Genomic DNA, 26,448 nt, shown 5'->3' on the forward strand with positions numbered 1-26,448 from the left:
CGGCCCGCGCGCCCCGGCCCCGCGCGGCCCCGCGCCCCGCCCGCCGCCGCCGCCGCCCCGGTCCAGCCGCCATGCCGCCTGTTCTTTGTTACAGTCGCGGGCTGCGGGGCCGTTGGCGATCGGAGTCAAAACCCGGCTGGATTTCCCGGAGCCGCTCCGGGATCGCCCTGCGCGCCGCCCGCCGCCGCCGCCGCCGGCTGCCGGGTCCCGCCGCGGGCGCTCCGGGCCGGGCCGAGCCGGGCCCCCGACGCGCCCGGCCTGCCCGGCCCGCCCGGCTCGGCGCGGGGTGCGGGGGCCGCGGGGCCCGGGGCTCGCCCGTGGGCGCGGCGCAGGGAGGCTCCCGCCGGCCCCGGCCCCGCGCGGCCCCCTCCCCGGGCCCTCGGTCGCCCCCGGCCCCTCGTGATGTCATTATCCCCTCTCTGCTCTCGGGTACGGTCCCCAGGCGCCCTGGGGAGGGTCCCCGGACCCCCGTCCCCGCTTTTTGAAAAGCAGATCCCAGACCCCCCAGTAAGACCCTTGCGTGTGAATTTTCTAAGCCTGTCCGACTCGGAGGGCAGGTGGAGAGACCGCGGACAGGTGACATGCGCCCGCCCTAGGCGCAGGTGGCCGCACAGGTGAGGCCGGCCCTGACCCCGCGGGCGCAGGTGGAGTGGGTGGCCACGTGCGCCCTGGCGACAGGGGCTGTTCCGGGTGGGCGTCAGCTCTGAGAAGACAAAAGTGGGAACTCACTGCGGATACTGACCTACCCAATGTTCATACTTACTACCCACTGACGTTTACCAAAGTCTACATGTCGTGCATAGGTGTTCATCACAAATGCCCAGAAATTGCCCCCACCCTTCTCCCAGGTCTCCAAGGGGAGACTAAAACTGTGGAAGCCAGTGTTCAGAACTGCCAAGCACGTTTTTAAAAACCACATTTGCTTAAGCCACTTAACCAAAATCCCAGACTCACCAATCTGGGAAACCCAGCTTGGTTCCTGAAGGTATTTTAAGGATGAAAAGTAAAGGAGCAACTGGTTTTGTGATAAACCTTAAAAGGAAAAGGCAGAGGTGGAGAAGTCTCCTTGGAGAGTGTGCACTGACTGTCAACACTGCTTTTACAAGCCAGGTGACTCTGCCACGCACCGCCCCCCCTCCAACCTCCATCACCATATTTTGTCTCAAGCCTGGATGTTTTCAGTTCTCCACATTTTCACTGCTCCACTCTGCTTTCCCTGGATTTCCTTTACATTGCTGCCTTATGGGGAATGATTAAGAAATAGTGGAACTATAGAACTATAGTTTGGATTTTAAAAAGGGGAACACTACTTTTTCTCCTTTAAAGAGTTTATTTTTTTCTTCTGATATTTATGATTCATACTTTTGCAAAAAAGTTACCAGAAAAGAATATAATTGTACGTTTGATTTTGGAAGCAGAAGGCAGAGTTGTTTCCATAGAAGACAAACGCATAAATTAAAAACATCAACTACTAATTCAAGGCTAATAGCTTTTCTTGGAATATTTATATTTGTGAAGGAACTCTGCTCACTTAGGTTGTACTGCTCAGACGTGGTTCCTTCTGTGTCACCATCCATGTGGCTGCCGGGGGAAGAGAACGCGCCCCCGGTTTCACAGATCGAAGGGCGCTGGTCCTGTGTGTGGTTTCAGAGGCTGAGGTCCTGAGCCACGGCTAGTGCTTCCCCAGCCTGCGTTCCTCGTCTGCAAAGTGTGGGCAACCCCTGTCTCGTTCACCTGAGGGGGTGCCTGGGGCATGTGATCGTTTATTCGGCCATTCATTCAACGGGTACTCATTGAACACCTCCCACCTGCTGGCAGTGCAGAGAACGAGACAGGAAAAGGCCCGGCCTGCTGGGGGAGATAATAAATTCTGCTAGGTCGGTAGTGGTGAGAGCCAGGAAGGAAAAGAGAGGAAGGAAAACAGAGGGAGGCCTTGGTGGGGAGGGTCTGGGGAGGGGGGAGACCTGGGGCAAGTGTACCCCAGGCGGATGGGGGGCACGTGCAAAGGCCCTGGGGTGGGAGCACACTGTGTGTGTTCGAGGACAAGCAAGGCCAGTGTGGGTCCAGCAGGGAGAGCCCAGGGGAGGGGGCAGACTTGAGGGGACACCACCGGGGGGCTTTGAGCAGATGTGGTTCTGGACTCATGTCCTTGTAGAGGTGACCCTGAGCCCAGGCCGGAGATGAAGTTGCATGAAGCAGTGCAGCCACAGGACCAGCTCAGCCTTTCAGGGGATATTCCCAGAGCTGGACAGGACCTCTGCAGGCCAAGGGGTGACTGAGGCCCATTCCCCCAGGTGCGGCCCTGGGAAGGGTGAGAGGGCCCTCTTACCTTCGAGGTGACTGTGGCCCAGCGGCGGCTTCAGACTGCCCCTCTGGGGAGGGAGAGACCCCTGCACCGAGTCTAGGACCTCCCCTCCCTGAGGCTCCCCACTGCCTGCTGCCTGGAGAGCCTGACCCAGTCCTGGTGTGGGGCTTGTTGTGGGATGTGGCCCGGGGTGTGGGAACCTCGGGGTCCCAGCAGATATGGGGGCTGGGGGAGGTGCTTCCCTGTGCAGTAACCCTTGACAAGCACTTACAGAATGGGGCCCTGAGCCACCTTGATTTTGGCTCCTGACCTCTCTGGCACAGGGTTTCACGCGATGCTGTGGTGGCAAAGCTCTTTCCGCTTCCTTATTTATAGGAACAAGGAGCCCCTGCACTGACATTTGTAAAAACCTAAGTCGAAGCATCACACAAAGCAAAGGATATGTGAGCTGATTGGGGTAAAGAAGCCCCATCGGCTTCATTAAACACACCTCTTGTGTTAAGTATTTATCATAATTCATGTTTATTCTGTGTGTCTGTTTTGATCGTTGTGTTCGCGGTGTTACACTGGTAACTTACTGCAGAAGAAAAGTTTCGTCACAGCATTGTGGTCTTAGAAAATTAAGAATAATTGAATGGATGTGCATATTTGTTTAGCCCAGAAGTGCAGGAGTTAGTCAGTAGCATGATTCCAAGCACAGATACGGAACGATGAGTGTAAAGTCCACAGTAACAGAGATGCGCGTTCATAAAGTTCCTGGCGGAGGAGAAGAGCTCCATCTGTGCTTTGTAAGTGGATGAAGACAGGCCTCCCATCGCAGCGGTGCTCAGAGTCCCATAGGCGCATTTACAAGACGGACACAAGCTTTAGTTTGAAATGTCAATATTTACAGTCCGCTGGGAACTACGAGTGATGAGCAGCAGAAGTCGCCAGCCGAGGTGCGGGGAGCTGCCGAGCTGGGGTCTGGGGCAGTGGTGGGCGAGTCACCTGGGCGTCCCACGGGAGCCTCCCAGCCCTGGACAACCCCACGGGGCCAGCGCTCTGGAAACGCCCTCCGTTCTCCGGCAGGAGTGCAAAAGGCCGTGCTAACCCACAGTTCCACAAATTTACATAAAACTGGAGCTGGGATTTCTCAGCCATGGTGTTTTTCTTTGCCTGAGACAGGCCGCCTGTCACTGGCTCCGTTTTCCGTGGTTATCACGGCCTATGTCTCCACTTTGCAGCTGCGAGTGTTTATGTTTTGCAGTTATTGGAAAACCTCTCTCAACTGGTCTCTGCAGACCTGGTACAAGCTGCCTGTCCTGGAACCCCGGTTTGCACGGCTGGTCCAGCACGGATAACGGGGGACCCTCACTTCCCACTCGCCCCCTGGGGAGCCAGGGCCCCACCTACCAAAGGTTCTGTTTTTGACAAGTGCTGATTCATGGGTTTTGTAACTCTCAAGGCCTTCAACTTTTTGTTTCTCATTAGTTATGGTTAAGTTTGCCATTTGTTGTGACCCAAACACAAATGTGGCATCACAGAGGCGAGGTGTTTTCAGAGTCCTTGTGCTGACCGTCCACAAGCCCACTGCTGGCCTCTCAGGACGGCCTCCTGACCCCCTTTCTCTGTACGCGCTCCCCAGCTGTGGTGTCAGAGCCGGAGAACCTGATCCTTTTTGTGTGCTGCCCTGGCACCCCAGCCTTCACCACCAGAGGTAGGAGCTGGTCCCCAAGGTGCTGAGTTAAAAGTGTTTTATCCTAAGTAGGAACCAGTCCTCACCACCCCACTTCCTTCTGTTGTTTTTTGTTTTTGGTTAAGTAAAAACCTTTTTGTGGTTTGGAGCCCTGATCAGTGTGATGTAGACGCCACCGAGGTCCCCTAAGGTTTCAACTTTGGACGTCCGTGGTGACAGCAGGGCCAGCTGCTCTGGTGCAGTTGTCCACAGTGACAGCAGGGACAGCTGCTCTGGTGCAGTCATCCACGGGGACAGCAGGGCCAGCTGCTCTGGTGCAGTCGTCTGCGGGCACAGCAGGGCCAGCTGCTCTGGTGCAGTCATCCGCGAGGACAGCAGGGCCAGCTGCTCTGGTGCAGTCGTCTGCGGGCACAGCAGGGCCAGCTGCTCTGGTGCGGTCGTCCGCGAGGACAGCAGGGCCAGCTGCTCTGGTGCACCCGTCCGCGGGGACAGCAGGGCCAGCTGCTCTGGTGCAGTCGTCCGCGGGGACAGCAGGGCCAGCTGCTCTGGTGCGACCGTCTGTGGGGACAGCAGGCCCAGCTGCTTTGGTGCAGTTGTCTGTGGGGACAGCAGGCCCAGCTGCTCTGGTACAGTTGTCTGCAGGGACAGCAGGCCCAGCTGCTCTGGTGCAGTCGTCCGTGGGGACAGCAGGGCCAGCTGCTCTGGTGTGACCATCCGCGGGGACAGCAGGCCCAGCTGCTCTGGTGCAGTCATCTGCAGGGACAGCAGGCCCAGCTGCTCTGGTGCGACCGTCCATGGGGACAGCAGGGCCAGCCACTCTGGTGTGACCATCCATGGGGACAGCAGGGCCAGCTGCTCCAGTTCCCTCGCTTGTGGAGAGCATGAGAGGGATGTTGGGGTTCCCGTGTCTGCCTCATGAGTCACCACGAGCCTGCCGAGGCCAGATTGGGAACCGGTGCTCAGATGACATGGCTCTGGGAAAGTAGTCCGGAGACGAGGACGTGTCCCACAGAGGGTCCCTGACCTCCCTCTGGGCCCGCAGGGAAGTGAGCAGCCTGGGGGACTTGACTGCTGCCCTCATGGTCGAGTCACTCACCGGGGAGCGAGGCCGTGGCATGAACAGGAGAGCTGCTGGCTCTAAAGGTGGCACGTGCTCCTGGAGAGGGGAGAGTCCAGGTCAGGGTGGCAGGTGACGGGCCGGTCAGCAGGGGTGCGGAAGGAATCCTGGGGCACAGGAATCACTTAATGTGGCCCGAGCAAAGCAGCATGTGTAACAGGAAGTAAGTTCAGAAAGAAAGGCAAGTTAGAGCCCGTTTCCAGAGCTGTCAGTGCCAAATTCACGAGTTTGAACTTTGTTATAGGCAGTGAAGAGTGGTTGCTGTATTTTACCATTTCTTCATGATACTGAATGATTGCCTTTTTATTTTGTTTTGTTTTGTATAGCAAAGTAGTGATGAGAAAGTAGAGAATCATGGGATGACATGTTTGAGAACCACTGTTTTGTGAGTTTGTAGTGAAATGATGAACTAGAATTTAGAAATTGTACAGGTGCAGGCTGGAGAGAGACTCAGAGAGTATATGGTACAAATCCCTCCCATTTTACAGAGGAGGAAACCAAGGCCCAGGGAGGGGACATGACTTATTCAAGGCTTCTCACAGCTGGTAACCAGCAGAGACCGGCTCAGGCCCTGGTTTCCAGTCCTCTTAAAACAAACTCGGGCCCTCACAGCTGTTGGAACAGCGTTTCCTAAAGTCTGCCCAGGAACAGTAGTTCTTTAGAATGTTAGTAAATGTAACGTGTTCCTTGCCCAAGTAAGGTTGGCAACTGCAAGTCTCAGCACATTTCTACAGGGGTCTTCCTAGCAGGACTTCTCAGAGCCTTTGATGTGCTCCCATGTGCTGTGGCTCCAGAACGGGCATATGCGATGTTCACAAATTGATTTGGCGGCAAGGCCAACTCTCTGCCCCCATCCCCTCCCCACCATGTGGTGTCTTTTGGGACTAGTGTTTTGTAGAACATGTTTTTGAAAATAGCACTTGCTCTTTTGCTTTTTCCTTTTTGTAATTTTTTCTTAATGTTTTTAGTATTAGCATGCGAGCATGTTCTCAGTGGGAAAGATGTCCCTCTTCCTTAAAAACAAAATTCGTAAACCTCTAGAACAAGACTGGCTACTGAGCCCTCGGAGGTGGCTGGTCCAGATTAGGATGTGCTGTAAGTGTAAAATACACACCAGATTTCAAAGTCAGTATGAAAAATCAAGTGTAAAATATCTCAATATTTTATATTGATTACATGGTGAAATGATAATATTTTGGATGTACTGGGTTAAATAAAATGTTACTAAAATTACACGTGTGAATCCCAGCAAGACTTTTTTGTAGAATGTCTTAGTTTGCGAGAGCTGCTATGACAGATCCCACTTGGGGCCGTGTGGAGGCTCGAAGCCCAGATCGAGGCCGCAGGCCGTGCACTCCCCCGGGTCACCAGCGTTCTGGTGACAGCCGCCCTCTGCCACGTGCTGCCTCTGTCTCCCTGTGTCTGCTGACTCTGGTTTCGTCCGGTTTCTGGCTACTTCTGGCTGACTGCATCCGAATCTCCTCTCTTCAGGAGCTGTCAGCCATGGATTAAGGCCACCCTGATTGAATTTGACCACAGCTTATAATTAATAATAGCATCTTCAGAGGGTCCCATGTACAAGTGGGTTCCCACCCCCAGGACTGTGGATTAAGGTTTGAGCGTGTCTTTTGTGGGTATGTGATTTGATAGACAAGGTTGTTCTAAAGTTATATATATATTCCAGAGGAACTAGAATAGCTAAAACAATTTTGAAAAAGGAAAATAAAGTGGGAGGAATCATGTACCTGATTTCAGACTGACTGTAAAGCTGCAGGAGTCAGGCCTGGGTGGTCTTGGTGGAGAGCTGGTTGCGTGGCTCAGTGGCAGGGAATGGAGACCCAGAGTGACGCGTGTGAGGATGGCCAGCCGGCCTGTCACAGACGTGTATACGCATTTCAGTGGAGGAAAGACAGACTTCAGCAAATGTGCTGTTGCGTTTGGACATCCGTGGGCAAAAAAGGAACTTGGACCTGAACTTCACACCTTACATAAAAGTGAACTTACATAAAAGTGAACTCCAGTTGGCTTAAATGTAAATGTAAAACTTTAAGACTTTTAGAAGAAACATAGGAGAAAATCAGTGGGGGCTGGAGCTTGGTGACGAGTTCTTAGACTTGACACCCAATGCATGGTCCATAAAAGGAAAACTCAATAATCAACTGGGCTTCAATATTAAAAACCTTTGGTCTGTGAAAGATCTCATTAAGAGAAGAAAAAGACAAGCTGCAGAGTGGGAGAAAACATTTGCGAACAATGTATCTGACAAAGGATCTAGAATTTGTAAAGAAGCTTTAAAACTCAATGGTAAAACCGATCAACCATCAAAAAACAATCCAGTTAGAAAATGAGCAAAAGACATGAACAGATATTTTACCAGAGAGGAATACAGGTGACAGAAAGCACATCCCAAAGTGCTCGGTGTCCTTAGCCACTAGGGAAATGCAAATTAAGTCACAATGGGATTGTGCCCCCGTCGCCACCATCCGTGGTCCACGCTTTGCCATCGCCCCACGCGGACCTTGCACCCGGTAGGCAGTAACTCCCCTGTCCACCTGCCTCTGCCCCTGGTAACTTCTCATCTGCTTTGCTCTGTGAATTTGCTTAATTCTAGATATTTCACATCAGTGCAGTCGTGCACTCAGCAGGCTTTCTCCAAAGTCCATCCGTGTCTTAGCAGGTGCCAGAACTCCGTTCCTTTTTAGGGCTGAGTAGTAGTCCACTGTTTGGCCAGCTCCCATTTAGTGGTCCACTCCTCTCTGGACTGACACTTGGGCTGCAGTTGTGGATAATGCTGTGAACACTGGTGTGCACTCATCTGTTTGAGCCTGACTGCTAATCTTCCCAACTTCTTTGCGTAAATCATAGAAACAAAGCACTTCAAGTTTTCCAACCAACTCTTAATTATTTGGAGGTAAAGAGGGCCTCTGGTTAAAAGGTTTATCAAGGCTCTATTATATATGATCTGTTATGTACAGTGCACGTAAGAATTGGAAAAACAAGTGAATAGGAAATCAATAAAAGGTTATAAGTTATAAATAAGTTATAAGACATCACTTTTTCTGACAGCTTGAGGTAACTTTAGCAGAAACAATCAACTTTATTCTGGGGTTATGAGGGAGGTGAGAGCAGTTGAGAGGGGGGCAGTGTGGAAGGGGTGGATTTGGGCTCTGCCTTGAGAGCTGGGTGGGACGGGCGTGGGTGGCTGAGGGTGCGGAAGCAACCGGAAGGAAGCTTGCTGTATCCAGGGAGCAGGCCATGTGGCCACGGCATGGGAGGTGGAGGTCAGGTGGGGAGTGGAAGGAAAAGCATCGAGAAGCGGGGGCTGGTGGGGCTATGTGAGGTCAAGTCTCTACCCCAGGCTGGCACTGTGTGGGGTGCCAGGTGTAGATAGACGTACAGAGTGGATAGGAGTGTGCCCTCCCAGTCCGTGAAGTTTAGTGGGGAGGTAGATGCTAGAGATGCAGCACACACATGAAGGACTACAAACTGTAGAAATGCCACAGGCCTTTCCATCGTAAAGGAAAATTGCATAAAGGGTCATGGAATCCTCCCCAGAGAAGTGAGAGTTAAGCTCGGAGTTGTTTAGAGAAAGAGCTGGGGAGAGGCTCCAGCGGGCGTGGGGAGCAGCATGTGTGGAGATCTGGGGGCAGAAAGAGCTCGGCCCTTTCTGGGAACCCAAACAAAGCCCCCATGGCTGGGGGAGGGGACGGAGGGAGGTGGGCTGCAGAGGCCAGGGATGGCCATGCATGGGGGCTTGGGCTTATCCCAGGGCAGTGGAGCCATGAGGAGTTTGGGGCTGGTGAGTGGTATGAGGGGACTGACTTATGGGGAATGGACCTGGGCCAGGGCAGATGGAGCGGGGCGTGCTCACCGGAGCCCTTACAGCCATCTGGGGCCTAGGCAGGCATGATGGGGTGGTGGAGGTGAGGGGGCCCATCCTCATGGGGGATTCCACATCTCTCAGACAGCCACCAGGTGAGATGTGGGGGTGGGGGGCAGGCATTGGCAGGGCTGCTGGGGAGCTCAGGCGTTCACGAGCTGGTCTGGGGGCAGCTTGGACTTCCAAGTGACAGTGTCAGAGAGGCTCCCAGTAGACCAGCGGGCATCAGCAGGGTGTTTAGTGAGAGCCAGCATGGGGGAGACTGCTCAGCGAGCGGGGCAGTGGGTGGAGAGCTGGCCTGAGAGCCTGGGCCTGAGATTGGGTGGAGGAGGGTGAAGGGCTTGGCAGAGGGGGCAGAGCAGGAGCTCTCCAGGGTGGCAGGAGAGCCAGCAAGTGGTGTCCGTGAAGGTGAGGAACTGGGATTTGCCAGATGAGGGGGCCCTGTGACTCAAGGCTGAATAGCATGGAGGGCACAGATGCCCGTTGGGTCCGGTGCATGTCCTAGACCAGTTGGTGGAAGGACCTGAAGGGGCAACGCAAGACGAGGCGGTGGACAGAATGTGGGTCAACGTTTTGGAAAAGTCATACTTGTGGAAATTCTGCACACACAGCACCTAGGGTGGCAACCACCGCTGGCCTGGGGGGCTCTGGTCACCCCTCACCCCCTCCAGGCCCCCCCAGCGATGTCACCAGGAAGCAGATCCTGGGCAGACGGTGTAGTGTGTGAATTTCCCAATGTGCATCTCTAAAGGAAAAGGGCTCTTAGAAAACGCACCATGGTGCCCGTAGCACACCTCAGATATATCCTCCTAATTCCTGTAGATCACCAGATTCCCAGTCAGTGTCCATCCCCTCAGTCATCTGGTAAATGTCATAAAGGCTTTTGTTTGTTTCCATCAGGGTGCAGATCCCACCGACCCACTGCACCTTAAGTTCTTAGAATCTAGGTTTTCCCTCCGTATATATTTTTTCAGTAAACATTTTACTTGGAGATAGTTCTGGATTCAGATGCAGTTGTGTTCCGGTTTGCTAATGCTGCCTCTTTGCAAAACACCAGAAATGGATTGGCTTTTGCAAAGGGGGTTTATTTGGTTATAATATCACAGTCTGAAGGCCATAAAGTGTCCAAGATAAGGCATCAACAATCAGGTACCTTCACTGGAGGATGGCCAATGGTGTCTGGAAAACCTCTGTTAGCTGGGAAGGCACGTGGCTGGTGTCTGCTTGCTCCCAGGTTGCTTTTCAAAATGGCGTTCTCCAAAATGTCAGTGTCAGCTTCAACAGCCATCTTCAAAATGTCTGTCTCAACTACAGCACTGAGCTCCTTCTATCTGAGCTCTTATATAGGGCTCTAGTAAACTAATCAAGGCCCACGCTGAATGGGTGGTGCCACACCTCCATGGAAATTATCTAATCACAGTCATCATCCACAGTTGGGTGGGTCATATCTCCATGGAAACAACTTAATCCAATGAGTCCAACTAAATCAACACTAATATGTCTGTCCCCACAAAATTGTATCAAAGATAATGGTGTTTTGGGGGCATAATACATCCAAACTGGCACAGGTTGTAAGAGGGGTCCCACATTCCCTTGCTTAGCTTCCCCAATGGTAGCCTTTTGCGAAACTCGTGTCCGGTATCCGAAGCAGGACACGGTCATGGGCAGAGCCAACCAGGGCAGGGCCCACTGCCAGGCCCCCTCCTGCCGCCCTTCGGTAACCGGGCCTGAGCCCTGGCCACTGCTGGGCTGTCTCCATTTCTGTGGTGTCGTCTTTTGAGGACTGTTTTGTGAATGGACCAATGCAGGAGGGGACTTTGGGGATGGGCGTTTTTTCACTCAGCAGGATTCCCTGGCGAGGCCTGCAGGCTGTTGCCTGCACCCGGCCTGTTCCTCCTTACTCCGAGGCGGGCACTTCTTGGTTGGGTGGGCAGTTGGGTTGGCCGCTCAGCACTTGAGAGACACATGGGTTTTCCCCGTCTGGGCTGTTATGAATAAAGTGGCCGTGAGCATTCATGTCCAGGTGTTCTCTGCAGACATAACTCTTCATTTCTCTGAAATCAATGCCCAAGAGTGCCGTTACTGGGTCAGAAGGTAAGTGGAAGTTTAGTTTTATCAGTAACTGTCAAGCTATTCTCCATTCCCACCGTCCGTGCACATGTGATTTTCTCCACATTCTTGCCAGCATTTGAGCCATTCTGATGGATGTATAATGATGTGTCCTTGTGGTTTTGATTTACATTCCCCTAGTGGCTAATGATGCTGAGCAGTTTTTCATGTGCTTATTGGGCATCTGTGTATTTTCTTTGGGGAAATGTTTATTCATATCTTTTGCTGATTTTTTAATGGATTCTTTGTATTCTTACTGTCAAGGTTTTTTTTTGAAGATACATTTTTAGTGCAGTTTTATTAAGATACATTCACATACCACACAAATCATCTGAAATATACAATCACTGGCTTACAGTATCATCACATAGTTGTGCAGACATCCCCACAATCAATTTTAGAACATTTTCATTACACCAGGAGAGAAATAAAACTAAAGAGGAAAACCCAAATCCTTTCATAACCCCTTATCCCCGCTTTGGCCCACCCACCTGCCCACCCACCCCCATTATTAAGCCATAGTATTGCTGTGGTACATTTGTTACTGTTGATGAAAGAATATAAACATATTACTGTTAACTATAGTCCATAGTTTGCAATAGGTATATTTTTCCCATATACCACTTGTTCTAGTTTGCTAATGCTGCTGGAATGCAAAACACCGGAAATGGATCAGCTTTTATAAAGGGGGTTTATTTGGTTACGCAGTTACATTCTTAAGACCATAAAGTGTCCAAGGTAAGTCATCAACAAATGGGTACCTTCACTGGAGGATGGCCAGTGGTGTCTGGAAAACCTCTGTTAGCTGGGAAGGCACGCGGTTGGCGTTTGCTCCAAGTTCTGGTTTCAAAATAGCTTTCTCCCAGGATGTTCCTCTCTAGGCCACAGTTCCTCTTCAAAATATTACTCTCAGTTGCTCTTGGGGCATTTGTCCTCTCTTAGCTTCTCTGGAGCAAGAGTCTGCTTTCAACAGCCGTCTTCAAAATGTCTCTCATCTGCAGCTCCTGTGCTTTCTTCAAAGTGTCCCTCTTAGTTGTAGCAAGCTTCCTTCTTCTGTCTGAGCTTATATAGTGCTCCAGTAATCAAGGCCCATGCTGCATGGGTGGGGCAACACCTCCGTAGAAATTATCCAATCAGAGTCATCACCCACAGTAGGGTGGGGCACATCTCCATGGAAATTCTCACAGAATTAGAATCCAATCAACATTGATAGGTCTGCCCACACAAGATTACCCAAAGATAATTTCATTTGGGAGTACATAATACATTCAAACTGGCACACCACTCTATTATTAACTCCCTGTGATAGTGTTGTACATTTGCTCTAGTTCATGAAACAGCTTTAATATTTGTACAGTTAATCACAGTCATTGTCCACCACAAAATTCACTGTGTTAGAGATTCCCATGTTTTAATCTCCAGCTTTCCTTCTGGTGACATCCACGACTAAACTTCCCCCTTCCACCACACTCACACACCATTCAGCACTAACAGTATTCTCATAATAATGTGCTACCGTCACGTCTGTCCATTTCCAAACTCTTAAGTTCAACCTCCTTACTCTTAACTTTTGAGTTTTTTTAATATTCTAGATCCTTAATAGTCCTTTACTGTATATTTGGTTTGCAAATATTTCCTCCCAATCTGTAGCTTGCCTTTTCATCCTCTTTAACAGGGCCTTTCTAGAGCAAAAGCTTTTAATTTTGATGAAGTCCAATTTATCAATTTTTCTTTGCCAGTTCTTTTGTGGATAAGTCTAAAAACTCTTTGACTAGCCCTTGATCTTAAAGATTTTTTCCTATGTTTTCTCTAAAACTTTTATTGTTTTATGTTTTAAGACCATGGTACATTTTGAGTTAATTCTTGTATAAGTTGTGAGGTTTAGGTCCAGGTTCTTTTTTTTTGCCTATAGGTGTTCAGTTGATCTAGCACCATTTGTTGAGAAGGCTGTCCATCCCCACTGGACGGCTTTTGTGCCTTTGTCACAAACTTGTCATGCACATTCATATGGTCTGTTTATAATAAATCTCAAAATCGGGTAGACCGATTCCTTTCACTTCAGTCTTTTCCAAAATTGTTTTAGATCTTCTAGTTATTTTGCCTTTCTATATAAATTTTAGAATAATCTTAACCTATATCAACAAAAAAATTTAACTAGAATTTTGATTGGAATTGCATTAAACCTGTCTATCAATTTATGGAGAATTGACATCTTTACTATGTTTTGTCTCTGATCCATGAACATGGTAGGTCTATCCATTTATTTAGATCTGTGATTTATTCATTAGCATTTTGTTTCCAACATACAAGTCCTGTCCATGTTTTCTTAGATTTAAACTTAAGTATTTCTTTCCTCCTTTTTTTTTTTTTTTAGTGATTGTACATGGTATTATACTTTTAATTTTGGTATGCATGTATTATTACTGATTTATGGAAATTGATTTTTGTATGTTTATCTTGTATCCTGCCACCTTGCTCAATTCACTTATTAGTTCTAGGTTTTTTTTTTGTTTGCTTGTTTGTTTGTAGAGTCCTTGGAGTTTTCTTTGTAGGCAGTTATGTCATCTGCAAATAGGGACGGTTTTATTTCTCTTTTCTTATCTGTGTGCCTTATTGTACTGGCTATAAACCACATCCACACATTGTACCTGGTTGTTAGCTCCTTTATGTCTTTCCTAATCCATAGGCCTCTAGCTCCTGGGTGCTCTCTGAGCACGGAGTCTGGGAGGAAGGTCAGGTCTTGTCTCGTCAGCATTCTTGCCCCCAGCTCCAGGCCCTCTGTATCTCACTAAGGGTGCAGATCTTGGCTATAAACCCAATGACATTGACTTTGTTTTCTTTTATGAACTATAGCACTAACTGAACTTTCAAGGGTGATTTTTCAATGTTTCTTTTATTACGAATGACAGGTGAGGATCTCAGAGTCAGCTGACACTCACTTAGAGCAGGGAGCGGGGAATTCTGGCCATTGCATGACATTTGTCCCCTCTGGGGTCTGCCGTGTAAACTCTGGTTGCCACAGAGAACATTCCGGGTTGCCCCCTGATTTCCTGTTTGTCACCAGGTTACATGCAGAGAGTCCTGGTCTGAGCCTAATTGACATTCTTGATAAATACGGTTTCCTAGTACTATTACTGAGGGCTTATGAGGATTACAGTTGTGTTAAGTTTGTTTTTTGTTTTTCGTTTTTAGAAGTAGAGTCACATAAGTTTTAAGAGGTTTAGGGTAAAGCAGTGTTTCTCAGCATTGTGCACGCACCAGAATCACTGGGTGGGCTTATGAAGACGCAGAGTGCTGGGCCCACCCCACAGTCTGACTCAGTAGGTCTGGGAAGGGACCCGAGAATCTGCATTTCTGGGAAATTCCCAGGCAGTGCTTGTGAGACGGGTTCAGGGACCACAGGTGTGTGTTTTCCCAGGATTGATGATTAGTGACCAGATCACAACCTTTAGTTTTTTTGTTTTTTTTCCCTCCTCCTCTTCTGGGATTACTTTTGTACTGTAGAAGCCTGGAGGCTGGACTTCCCTTTTGCAGAGGAACATTTGGGTGTTGCATTACTTCAAGGTGTTTTGGTTTCCTAGGCTGCTTAAGTAAATACCACAGAATGATTCGGCTTAAACAGTGGGAATATATTTGCTCACGGTTTTGAGGCTGGGAAGATGTCCAAATCAAGACGTCATCAAGGGGATGCTTTCTCCCCGAAGACTGGTATGTTCTGGGGCTGGCTGCTGGTGATCCTTGGTCCTTAGCTTGTTACGTGGCCAGGCCCATGGCGGCGTCTCCTGGTCTCTCCCTTCTCTTCTGACTTTCTCTCTCTGCGTCTGAATTTATTCCTTTTATAAGGGACTCCAAAAATAGGTTTCAGACCCAACTTGGATTGGGGTGGGCCACACCTTAACTGACATAACCTCATCAGAAGCTCCTACTTCCGGTGGGTCCACAGCCACAGGAGAGGATTAGGTTTCAGAACATGTTTTTCGGGGGACACACAGCTTCCACCCACCACACAAGGCCAGGCTGAGATGTCAAGGTGCTTTCCTCCTTCCCTCGTTTTCTCTCTGTTGCCACTTTAGAAGCCTCTCTCACCAGGCTTCCCCCGGCAGATGGGCCTAGAGGAGACGGTTTGGGGCCCGTGGAGGGGCCGTGTGCCTCGCCTCCTCCGTGAGGTGGGCAGTCCAGCTCAGGCGGGCCACACCCGGCCTTGGTGGCTTGTTCAGGTTTACACAACAAGAATGGAGTGAATCCCGTGTGTCCCCGAGCTCTGCTTCCTGCAGGCTTTGCCAGACTCTGTCTTCTGCCACGGTCGGACCGCAGCTTTGAGTTGCCCCTGAGGAAGCGAACCTTCTGTGGCCTTTGCACGGGCCTGGACTCAGAGCTGGTGTGGTGGGTGCGGCGGGTTACCTGTGGGCAGGCAGCTTCTCGGGCTGCAGCGTGTCCCGTCAGCCGCTCCTGGAAGCAGCGCGCCTCCCCCCAGGCTCCCTCCCGCTGGTGAGGGCCGCTGTGGGTAACCTTGCCCAGCGTGCCCGCCAGGCAGGCTCGGGGAAGGCCCGGTGGCTTCAGGCCGTGCGAGACTGCTCAGTTTGATGGGAGCCCTCGTTCTGGAGTAGGGAAAAGCCTGGAACAAGAAAATATTTCCTCTGCGTTTGGGGAAAAAATACACCCTGGTTCTTTATCCTTTCGCTTTGTAAGGGCAAATTGGAAAGCCCATTTCTCCTCTGCTTTACTTTGAGCTCATTCAATCTTCCTTACGGAAATATGAAAACTTCAAGTCTGCCCTCTTCTGTGCTCACCAAAACATACGTTCAGCAAATCTGCATTTTCATTTGGGCACCAAATTGTCTACTTCTCATGCTTTAAGCAGTTGGGGAAAGGGGCAGGGGTGGACAGTGTGTGGAATTAGCATTCAAGAAGTGTCCAAGGTGAAAACTGATTGCTTTTTTTAAAATGGTGACATATTTATGTTACAAATGGCAACTGATGACTAATATGAAAAGATGAGAGTCTTGGTTCGTGAAGACTTAGTAATTACGAAGCCATTCAAATCAATTGCTTTTATTAAAAACAAACAAGGCTGGTTTAGGTGAGAAAACATATAGCCCCCCCCCCCCCCCGGCGTGCCCCACAATGAGGGGATCCCACCATTTGCCCTTTAAAGCAGGGAGGCCTTTCCTAGGAATTGTCTTCCAGGGCATTCGCGGAAAAGCTCGCCGTTGACCGCGTGCTCTTGTGCCCGCAGGTGTCGGAGATGGCCGAGGACGGCAGCGGGGAGATCATGTTCATCTGTAAGTGGCCCTGGGGCTCGTCCGGGGCAGCCCGCTGTCACGAGGCTCGGCACAGACTGGCAGGCTCCGAACGCGGGCTGCCTGGGGCTGGCTGGGCTGGCTGGGCTGGCTTTGCTCGCAAAGACACGTGCACATTTTATTTTTATAATACAGAAAAGCTGCTGCTTTTTAAATTGAAATGACTGTCACTTTAAAAAACATGATTTATTACATGAAGAATGGGCTGCAGGGGCGTGGTTTCAATACGCTACTCTTTCTCAGAATTCCCCGCAAAGGGCACCTTGCAGGGGGCAGCGTTTGATCCGGAAAAAAGCAGTCCAAGGGTGTAAAACGAGGGAAGTGTGTCCAGTTTATAATCAACAACCCATGAGGTTCCATGTAGTCTTTTTGCTTGGAGAAGCTTCTGGGCTTCCTTCCCAGAGATGTGGCCCTGGGTGACCCAGCCGGGGACCCGGCTGGAGCTGGGTCTTTCCCTTTGGGGGTCTTTGTGTGTGTGTGTGCGCGCGCACGTGTGCATTCTTTTTGTCCTCATTTCCTATCCATGGAGCACCTGTGGGCTCTTTGTGACACACGTGGCACCTGCTAGCTGGGCCCTTGCTTGTCCTCCTGGTGTCGATGTCCATCAGCCTCTCGGCTGTCGTCCCCTCCGTCGGGTGTGCGTGCATGTCCTCTAGCAGTCGGTGGCAGCGTGGTGTCCTTTGGCCGCCTCCCTCCCTGGGCGCTGTCCCCTGCAGCTCTGCTGTCCCCCTGCAGGGTGTGAAGACTGCAGCCAGTACCACGACTCTGAGTGCCCGGAGCTCGGCCCCGTGGTCATGGTCAAGGACTCCTTCGTGCTCAGCAGGGCAAGGTGAGTGGCGGCCGGGGCTGCTCTCCCAGTCGTGGCTGCAAAACGGGTCTCCAGGGTCGAGTGCAGTGGGAGCCCAGTGGCCACTGTCTGCAGAAAGAGAAGAACCAGCTGAAGACAGAATGGAGCAACTGGGACTGGAAATTTCTGTCTCCAGCTTCCAGAGGGTGTTAATGATTTCCATTCCTCTGTTAATGCGTAGCTTTGCTGCCAAGATGAGCCATGGCAGATTCCGAAGTCTTCAGAGTGAGTTTCTTTGATTTGGTTCACGGTTCTCAGCATGGCTAGCTGACGGCCATGTTGGTTTACGCCTTGAGTGGTGATGGCCAAGCTTGTAGGTGTGTTCGTCCAACTTTCTCCACATTCTGAACCTTGGCCGGCCCTCGGAGGGATGCCTCGTCTGGGGCAAGGTGGCAGGTGTGGGCACTGAGCGCAGGTGACAATGCAAAACCACTGCCTCCCCGCGGCTACCACCCCGGGTCTGTGGACAGCAGCTCAGGCCGGTCCCCAGTGCAGAACTGGTCCAAGTTCACAGCCCAGATCTGCCACTTAGTACCTGCTTGGACAAGGCCTTCCCCTCCCCGACCCTCAGTTGCCTCGTCTGTAAAGCGGAGAAAATAGCAGTGCTGTTGTGATCGATGTTGGTGATGGCACCTGCCTAGGAAAGTTCCAGAAAGATTATGTGCTCATTGATGCTATTTCTAGAAGCCTCTCAGCTGGTTTCCTTGGCCTATTTATTTATTACTTTTTCCCGTTGTGATTTAGCCTACTCAGAACCATGAGATTAATATTTTTGTCTAGAATAGAGACCCCCGTCAACCCTCCCCTTCCCAGAAACCTTCATTGGCTCCCCATTGCCCACCAAACACTATTGGAGCCCTCGGCCTAAGAGTCAGAGCCACCTGTGACTTGGCCCCACTCCTTAGCCAGACCTGCTTATCCCTGCGTGTCGGAGAAACAGAACCAATGGGGCACACGTATGTGAGTGTGCATGTGTGAACAAATACACAGGAATCCATGGATGCATGAGCAAAGTGTTTTAAGGAGTTGGCTCCCAGGATCGTGGGGCACTGGCAGGTCTGTGGTTTGTAGGGCCGGCTGGAGACTCCAGCCAGACCCTGTGATGCTGTTTGGGTCCCCCATGCACTGGGGAGGCCAGCAGGCTGGAGTTGCAGGCAGGAGTTGATGCAGTGTTTGGGGGCAGAATTTCTTCTTCTGGAAACCTTAGGTTTTGCCCTTGAGGCCTCCAGATGATGGAATGAGGCCCACCCCGTTCACGGGGGGTCCTGACCGTTCCCTAAAGTCACCTGCCTGGAGGTGCTCATCCTGTCTCCGAAATGCCTCCAGAACAGCAGCCAGGCCGGGATTGGCACAAGACCCTGGCCCCAGGGCCCAGGTGTGCTGGGTGCTAACCCGGGGCGGGCCTGGCTCCCCGCCTGGCGCCTGCCTTTCACTGACGAGCCTCGACTCACGAGCCTTCCTCCCTCGTTCCCTTCCGGGCCTCGTCTCGAGTGCTCTAGCCCTGCGTCCCCGCCACCCTGTGCCTGTGAGGGCAGGAGCTGACGCTGATGCACCCGGCTTGTCCCGGGGTCCCTGGCACCTGCGATAGAGGTGTTGGTGGTGTCTGTTGGACGGGACTCCAAGTGCGTCCTTCAGGAAACTGCCCCGCATCAGGCGCTCTGGCTGAGCCTCCTGGGCCCGGTGGGCACTCTGCTGTCTGAGGCCTTTAAGGGTCATGACAGCCATGGCCAGCAGGGGCTGTCCTGGCTCGGTCCTCCTCCAACAATGGTCAGCAAAGCTTTTATCTTCTCACCTTCCAGAATTTTATTTCCAGGTGCTTGCCATGGTCACCGAGAGCGCACCGTTAGACAGGCTCTCTGGTCTCTCCCCTGGGCGATGGGCACGTGGGGCCACGCGTCTCTGGTTCTGTGCCGTTTCTAGGTCGTCCCTTCCTTCCAACCTGGAGATCCGGCGGCTGGAGGACGGAACCGAAGGAGTGTTTGCCGTAACGCAGCTCGTCAGGCGGACCCGGTTTGGGCCCTTCGAGTCTAGGAGAGTGGCCAAGTGGGAGAAGGAGTCCGCATTTCCACTGAAGGTGAGCAGGGGTCAGCGAGAGCCAGAGAACCAGGGGGTTTTTTCTCCCCGTGGTTTACATTGATTTGTAAATGTTCCGGAGACATCTCTAAATATCGTAGCTTTGCTTAATTCCCAAGAATATGTTTTTCTTTTGTCTTCCTTCCTTCCTGCCTTCCCTCCCTTCCTCTTTCCTTTCTAGTTTCATTTTATGTCACAAGAGGATCATCAAAGTTAAGTTAGTATTTTGTTATTTTCAACTTTGCAAAACACTAAAGAAAGTGTATCTGAAATGGATGTAAAAAGACGAGGCCAAAATGCTGATTTTAGTTCTCTTGCAGCCTCAGTTGCTGTTGCAGTTTCCAGGAGGTAGTGATTTGTGTAGATTTGCAGGGGTGCCTCACTATACTTCGTGCTCCAGGCAGAGTCTATAGTACTTTGCAAACCTCTTTCGAAGAGCAGGTGTTTTGTTTGTGCAGCGCTGAGACATCAGGATGTTTCCACGTTTGGCAGCTCTAGAAGGACGCCAGAGTGAGAACAGACAGCTGAGAGTGAGAAAAACAAAATAGATGTGAATTGCAGCAGGGGCCTCAGAGTACTTAGAATAGACCCCTAGAAGTTCTATACGGCTGGGTGAGGCAGGTTTGTCCTCTGCTCTGTCTCTGTCTTCTGCACAGTACCTGGCCCAGAGCAGACCTTCACAGGTATTCATCAGGTGGGAAAGGAAGACCAAGTTGTTAGTCTGCAGCAATTACTGATGGAGACAAACTTTTTTTAGAGAATCTAAACAGGGATCCCCTGGTTTCTGGATAAGCACGGCTCACCCGAATCAGGATTAGAGCTCACAGGTCCTAGTGCCCACCCAGACCAGGATTAGATTGCACATGTCCCAGTGCCCACCTGGATGGGTTACTGTTTGCTGCATCCACAGCTTCCCCTCTGCCTGTGAGCAGTCTGCACTGTCTGAGCATGTGTCTCCCTGCAAACCCTGGCCAGTCCGTAGGGGAGCACGATGTGACCCCTGCCCTGGCCCGTCTGTGTTGATTGTCCAGCTCCTCACATGCACATGTGCTCAGGCTGGCTCGCACGTGCTGTCCCGTGCATGCATGAGCTGACTCGCACACGCAGGCTGTTCTGTGCACGCTGTCCTGCCCACACCGCCTCGTCGATAACCAGCCCCCTCCACGCCCCCTGGCGGGCCTCTCTCCCCTCCAGGTATTCCAGAAGGACGGCCACCCTGTCTGCTTCGACACCTCCAATGAGGACGACTGCAACTGGATGATGCTGGTGCGGCCAGCGGAGGAGCACGGCCACCAGAACCTGACGGCCTACCAGCACGACGATGACGTGTACTTCACCACCTCGCGCGACATCCCCGCTGGTGCCGAGCTGCGCGTGTGGTATGCCGCCTTCTACGCCAAGAAGATGGACAAGCCCACGCTGAAGCAGGCCTGCCCCAGCACCCAGGGTACGCTCCGCCTCGCTCGCTCTCTGCCTAGGGTCATCTCCGCCGGCCCAGACCCGGGGGCTGCACCACGCTGTCCCGGGCTGTACCACGTCGGGGATGAGAGCCTATGTGCTGGGTGCACTGGCCAGGGCCAGGGGGCGGTGAGGGTCCTTTTCTGGATCCCACGCGGTGGGGTCTCATCTGCTTTTTAAATGCCCCGGTGGACAGTTACCAGAGGAGCTCCCCTCCAAGCCTCACACCTGCTGTGGAAAGTTCTTCTTGTCCCTCCCGCTGTAGATTTGGGTCCTTGGCTATTACACACCTGATCCTTAGCTCTGCTCTTGGCCTTTCCAAGTTCTCAGCCCCCTGCCCTCTGAGGAGGCTTATTAGCCCCGTTTTCAGCTAAAGAAATGGAGCACAGAGAGGTTCAGCAGCTCACCCCCGGCTACGGCACAGCGGGTGGCAGAGCCGGCATTCGAACCTGGGACCCAGCTCCGGCCTTGCTCCTCCCTGCAGCAGCTGTCCCCGACTTGGGCAGGCGTGTGTCTCTGTAGATGTGTGCATATGTCTGTGCTTGGCATGCAGGTGTGTGCAGGTGTGCATGGGCACGTGTGTGTGGCAGTGGCGGGTGCACTTGTGTTCAAAGAAAGGCCTGGCGAGGCCACGAGTCACTCGCCTAAGTTCAGCGTTGCTGTTGCAGAAGCGAGTGGAGATGCTGTGCTGCCCCCCACCCCCCGGCCTGGCCAGCATCGCCTTCATCCCCAAAGGGCCCCTTGGGTTTTAACTCTTTCCTCCCCAGTCATTGGACTTTTTGAAGTAGATCCTCTTCCTGTTCCCTTAGAGGACCATAGGGAATTGCTGCTCTGTGACGTTTTCTGGCGTACAGGAACCACACTCTCATATAGGCAGCCTGACCCTACCCTGGGAAGTAAAGTCTGTGTATCACTGCCATGAAGATAATTTGCTCAAGGGGGGGAAATGCAAATCCAGTCTCCTTCAGATCCCCAAACAGGACATGATTCTGATGAGAAAATGGTTTCCTTTTTATTATAAACATGATGTGATACAAGATAACTCCTTAGCATAAGGTTCTTGGTGTATTTGGAAGTTCCCAGTGTCTCCAGGGCTGATTCATTGGTGTTGGGATTTGGTTGGATGCAGCCTGGGTGGTCTCCCTGCTGGGCAGGGAAAGCCCGTGTTCGAGGGGGCCCTGATGGGCTGGGGGGCCAGGGGCTCGGTGGGCAGGCGGGGAGGGGCTGGAGGGCGTCTTGGTACAGGACAACGCCCTGGGTACAGGGTGACGGCCCGAGCGAGCTCTTTCTGTCTGGTGATGAAGGAACCTCCATGGCGGGCAGGTTCTCCGTGGGGGTTCTGTGTTTTCTCTAGAATTTGCTAAAACCAGGCACCTTGGCTGGCCCCTCGGGGGGCCCCCTTGGCAGCACCCCACTCGCCAGGCCCAGGGGGTGGTGTCCAAGATCACTGTGGTCTTCCTGACCGGTGTTCTCGGTCAGCGGACACTGTTGTGGCCCCAGAGCAACCCAAGCTGCCCGTCGGGGTTGGGGACGGGACGCTGACCTTGGGGAGTTTTGCCTGTTGGGGTTGGTGATGAGACACTGGCTGACTTTGGGATCTGTTTCCATTGGAGTTGGTGATGGATGAGACATTGACCTTGGGGGAGTTAATGCCTGTCAGGGATGGTGAAGGGATGCTGACCTTGGGGATCTTTGTCCTTTGGGGTTGGTAATGAGATGCTGACCTTGGGAATTCTTTGCCTGTCGGGGTTGGTGACGAGGTGCTGGTTGACCTTGGGGTCTGTTGGGGTTTGCTGACGAGTGATACTCTGACCTGGGGGATTTACCCCCTGTCTGCTCATGTCCTAGATGTTGTCACACCCTCCTCAGGACACTCAGCGTCAAAATAAAGCAAAGATCGCCTCCCCATATTGCAGCTGCAGCTGTTTTGTTTGCTCTTTGCCTGCTAGAGAGCTGTTCAGTCTGGAGCCAGGTTTGAAGCCGTGGATGGTTGACATGAACTTGGCTTGGGAACGTGTCGTCCACGGTGTTTGCGTCCTGAGGATCGGCATAGCTGTTCTCATTCAGGAAGCTGATGGTGACCGGATAATTTGTCCTCTACCCTTTGGGGACATTTATGCTGGGAAATCGGCATAAGTTGGAGAGCATGGTCACCCTAAGACCATCCTAAACAAACAAGTGTTTGAATTGAGGAACTAGATAAGCCATTTTGGTACTGTAACAATTTTAGAAATACTTGTTTTATTTTTCTGGTTTGGGACAAAAGCTCAAGCACGTTTCCTGAAAATGAGGTGATGCTATTGATTGGTTAGTTTGGTTCCTTGTTTCTTTTCTACTGGAAAGAGCCACTTAAGCTGAAGGCTTAGCGCACACAGTGCTGGCCGCTCCCGGGAAGGCTTTCCACTGAGGTCTGCGCTGACCCTCGCCACTGGGCTCGGGGCCCGTTGTTAAGACATTGACACAGCAGTGACCAGGGTCCCTCCTGCAGTGCCTCCCACCGCCTTAGGCACCACAGCCCCTTCCCCGGCACAGCCCGGGTCGTCCAGAGCCCTGTTCCAGCCCTGCCCGTTCCAGAGCCTGGGGCCCAAACCAGAGTCTTGGTGTGCGGTTGCAGTTGACTCGTCTGGGGGGGGGAGGTGGCGGCCGGTTGCCAAATCCTAGGCTCTTAGGATTGCTCGGAGGGTACTGGCGGCGGGGGCTTTTTTCCGGAGGAGAGGGCGAGGCGGGGGACTGGGCCCGGTCCCCGGCGTAGGCGTGCAAAGTATGGAGGGCGGCGAGAAAGGAACAGGCGGGACACGGTTTTTTTAGGGTGAAGAAGCCAAGAGAGTTTATTAGGGGAGAGTACAAGCTTATATCGGGCGTTTAGAGGGCGGGGTAGCTGTAGAGGTTAAAGGCTTGGATTGGTTCTGAGAGGGCGCGGAGGTTGATTGAAAAGGGGCGAGAGTTGCTCCGGTAACGGTGTCTGGCAACAATGTATGCGCACTGGTGGTGATGGGAGTTGCACTGGCAACGGGGAGTGTCCGGGCAAGATAAGGGGGTGGGGAAAAGGCGGTTCTCTCCGGCAAGCCTCCCCTAACAGTGTTATTTTGGGTGAGGAAATGGGGCCTGCCTCCGGCCTCACTTTCCCAGGCCCGGGGGGCTGCGGAGGGCGCTGTCGCCCGTGCCCACCACCCTCCCCAGGAGCTGATCAGGTCCCCCAGCCCAGGCCCGCCAAGTTGAAGCACGTAATCAGTGTCCCGCATTGGTGCATGTTTTAAATGCTGCACCCAGCTGAAGCGCTGCCCCTGGAGCTCACCACTGTCCACTGCTCGGAAACGTGTCCAAGTAGACAACAAGGCATGTGACCTGGGGCCTAGAAACTTATGCAGAAAGCCCATCACCTCCGTGGCTCAAGTTGTCCAGCTGCCGTGCCCAGGGTCTGCTCTGCCCTTCACCCCCAGCAGCGAGGCCTCTCCTGTCCTCCAGCCGCTGGGCAGGACACACCGGGGAGAGACAGACACCATGCGGGTGGGAGGCGGCCTTGTAGCCATCGCTGTGCCTCAGGCCTGAGGGGAGTGGGGCAGAGAAGGGAGGATGGGGCCATCAGTATATTCTCTGAGTCCACGTCGGTGGCCGGTGAACCAAGGGACAGTCTTGTCATGAATTAGTTGAGTTTTTGTGTGTATGTCTTGGCTTATTTTACTAAGGGTAATGTTTTCAAGGTTCTTCCGTGTTGTAACAGGTATCAGAACTTCTTTCCTTTTTATGGCTGAATGATATTCCGTTGTGTGCATACACTGCATTTTGTTTATTCGCTCATCAGTTGATGGGCATTTGGGTTCTGTCGTCTTTTGGCTCATGTGACTTATGCTGCTGTGAACACTGGTTTACACGTGTCTGTTTGAATCCCTGCCTCCAGTGCTCTGAGGTGCAGTCCCAGCAGTGGAATTGCAGGGTCATATGGTAATTCTATGTTGAACATTTTGAGAAACTGTCAAACTGTTTTCCACGGTGGCTGCACCGTTTTACATTCCCACCAGCACTGCAGTAGGGTGGCAGTTTCTCCACAGCCTCACCAATACTTACTTTCTGTTTTTTCAATCATATCCATCCTAGTGGGTGTGAAGTGGTAGATTTCTCAGTGTGGTTTGGATTTGTATTTCCATGATAAGTAATGATACTGAGCATCTTTTCATATGCTTATTGGCCATCTGTATGTCTTCCTTGAGGAAATGTCTATTCAAGTCGTTTGCCCATTTTTTAATTGGGTGGTTTGTCTTCATTAGTGACTTTTTGTTGTTGAGTTGTAGGAGTTCTTTATATATTCTGGATATTAAATCCTTATTAAACATATGACTTGTAACTATTTTTTATCATGCCATAGGTAGTCTTCACTTTCCTGAGAATGTCCTTTGATTCACAAAAGTTTTCAGTTTTGATGGTCCATTTTATCTGTTGTCTCTTTCGTTAATCATGCTTTTTGTGTCATATCTGAGAATCCTTTGAAAATCCAAAGGCATGGAGATTTTGTCTTGTGTCTCCTTCTAAGAGTTTTATGGTTTTAGCTCTTATATTTAGGTCATTTATCCATTTTGAGTTAATTTTTTATATGGTTACTTCAGATACAATGTTGAATAGCGGTAGTTCCTGATCTTAGGGGAAAGTTTTCAGTCTTTACTATTGAGTATGATGTTAGCTGTGGGTTTTTTTTTTTTGTAAATGTCCTTTATCACATAGAGGAAGGTCCCTTCTATTCCTAGTGTTCTGAATGTTTTCATCATGAAAGGGTGCTAGATTTTGTCATATGCCTTTTCTGCATTAATTGAGATCACGTAGTTTTTCCCTTCATTCCCTTAATGTGGTGGTTTTCTTGTGTTGAAACACCCTTGCATTCCTGAGATAAATTCCTTAAGTTCATGGTGTGTAATCCCTTTAATATGCTGTTGGATTCAGTTTGCTAATATTTTGTTGAGGATTTTTACATCTATATTCATAAGAAATGTTGGTCTATTATTTTCTTGTGCTGGCTTTTACTGGCTTTGGTATCATGGTAATAATGGGCCTCTTAGAGTGAGTTATGATGTGTTCCTTTTTATTATGTTTTTCAGAAAAATCTGAGTAGGAGTGGTGTTAATTCTTCATTGAATGTTTGGTAGAATTAACCAGTGAAGCTATATGGCCCTGGACTTTTCTTTTTCGGAGACTTCTGATTACTGATTCGATGACTTTACTGATTATAGGTCTGTTGAGATTTTTCTATTTCTTAAGTCACATTAGGTGATTTATATGTTCCTAGGAATTTGTCCATTTTGTTTAGATTAATTTGTTGGCATACAGTTTTTCATAGTGTTCCCTTCTGATCATTTTTATGTTTGTAAGGTGGGTAGTAACATCCCCCCTTCATTTCTGATTTTAGTTTTGCATCTTCTCCCTTTTTTCTGTTAGTTTTAACTAAAGGTTTGTCAAGTTTATTGATCTTTTCAAAGAACCAACAATTCTCTCTATTGTTATACTATTCTCTATTTCATTCCTCTCCACACTAATCTTTATTTCCTTCATCTTGCTAGCTTTGGGTTTAGTTTGCTTTTCTTTTACTAGTTCCTCAAAGTATAAAATTAGATTACTGTTTACATGGAATATTTTTTCCATCTTTCACTTTCAACCTACTTGTGTCTTGGATTTAAGATGAGTCTATTGTAAGCATC

At 51.0% G+C, this 26,448-nt stretch overlaps 1 protein-coding gene across 5 annotated transcripts in view; it reads left to right on the forward strand.

Moving 5' to 3' along the window:
- Positions 1 to 26,448, forward strand: part of PRDM15 (PR/SET domain 15) — a 92,491-nt gene that overhangs the window by 168 nt on the left and 65,875 nt on the right. For 3 of the 5 annotated variants that reach the window (XM_037831415.1, XM_037831418.1, XM_037831422.1), the window contains exons 2-5: positions 16,323 to 16,368; positions 17,122 to 17,215; positions 19,154 to 19,307; positions 20,501 to 20,753. In XM_037831415.1, the coding sequence (XP_037687343.1) occupies positions 16,332 to 16,368; positions 17,122 to 17,215; positions 19,154 to 19,307; positions 20,501 to 20,753 (538 nt within the window). In that variant the 5' untranslated portion in view covers positions 16,323 to 16,331. Of the gene's footprint in view, positions 1 to 2,700; positions 2,803 to 2,898; positions 3,244 to 16,322; positions 16,369 to 17,121; positions 17,216 to 19,153; positions 19,308 to 20,500; positions 20,754 to 26,448 lie in introns of those variants that run through there. The other 2 variants (XM_037831424.1, XM_037831419.1) reach the window with 2 other exon arrangements.

The sequence above is a fragment of the Choloepus didactylus genome, chromosome 1 (genome assembly GCF_015220235.1).
Source record: "Choloepus didactylus isolate mChoDid1 chromosome 1, mChoDid1.pri, whole genome shotgun sequence".
Taxonomy (NCBI): Eukaryota; Metazoa; Chordata; class Mammalia; order Pilosa; family Megalonychidae; genus Choloepus; species Choloepus didactylus.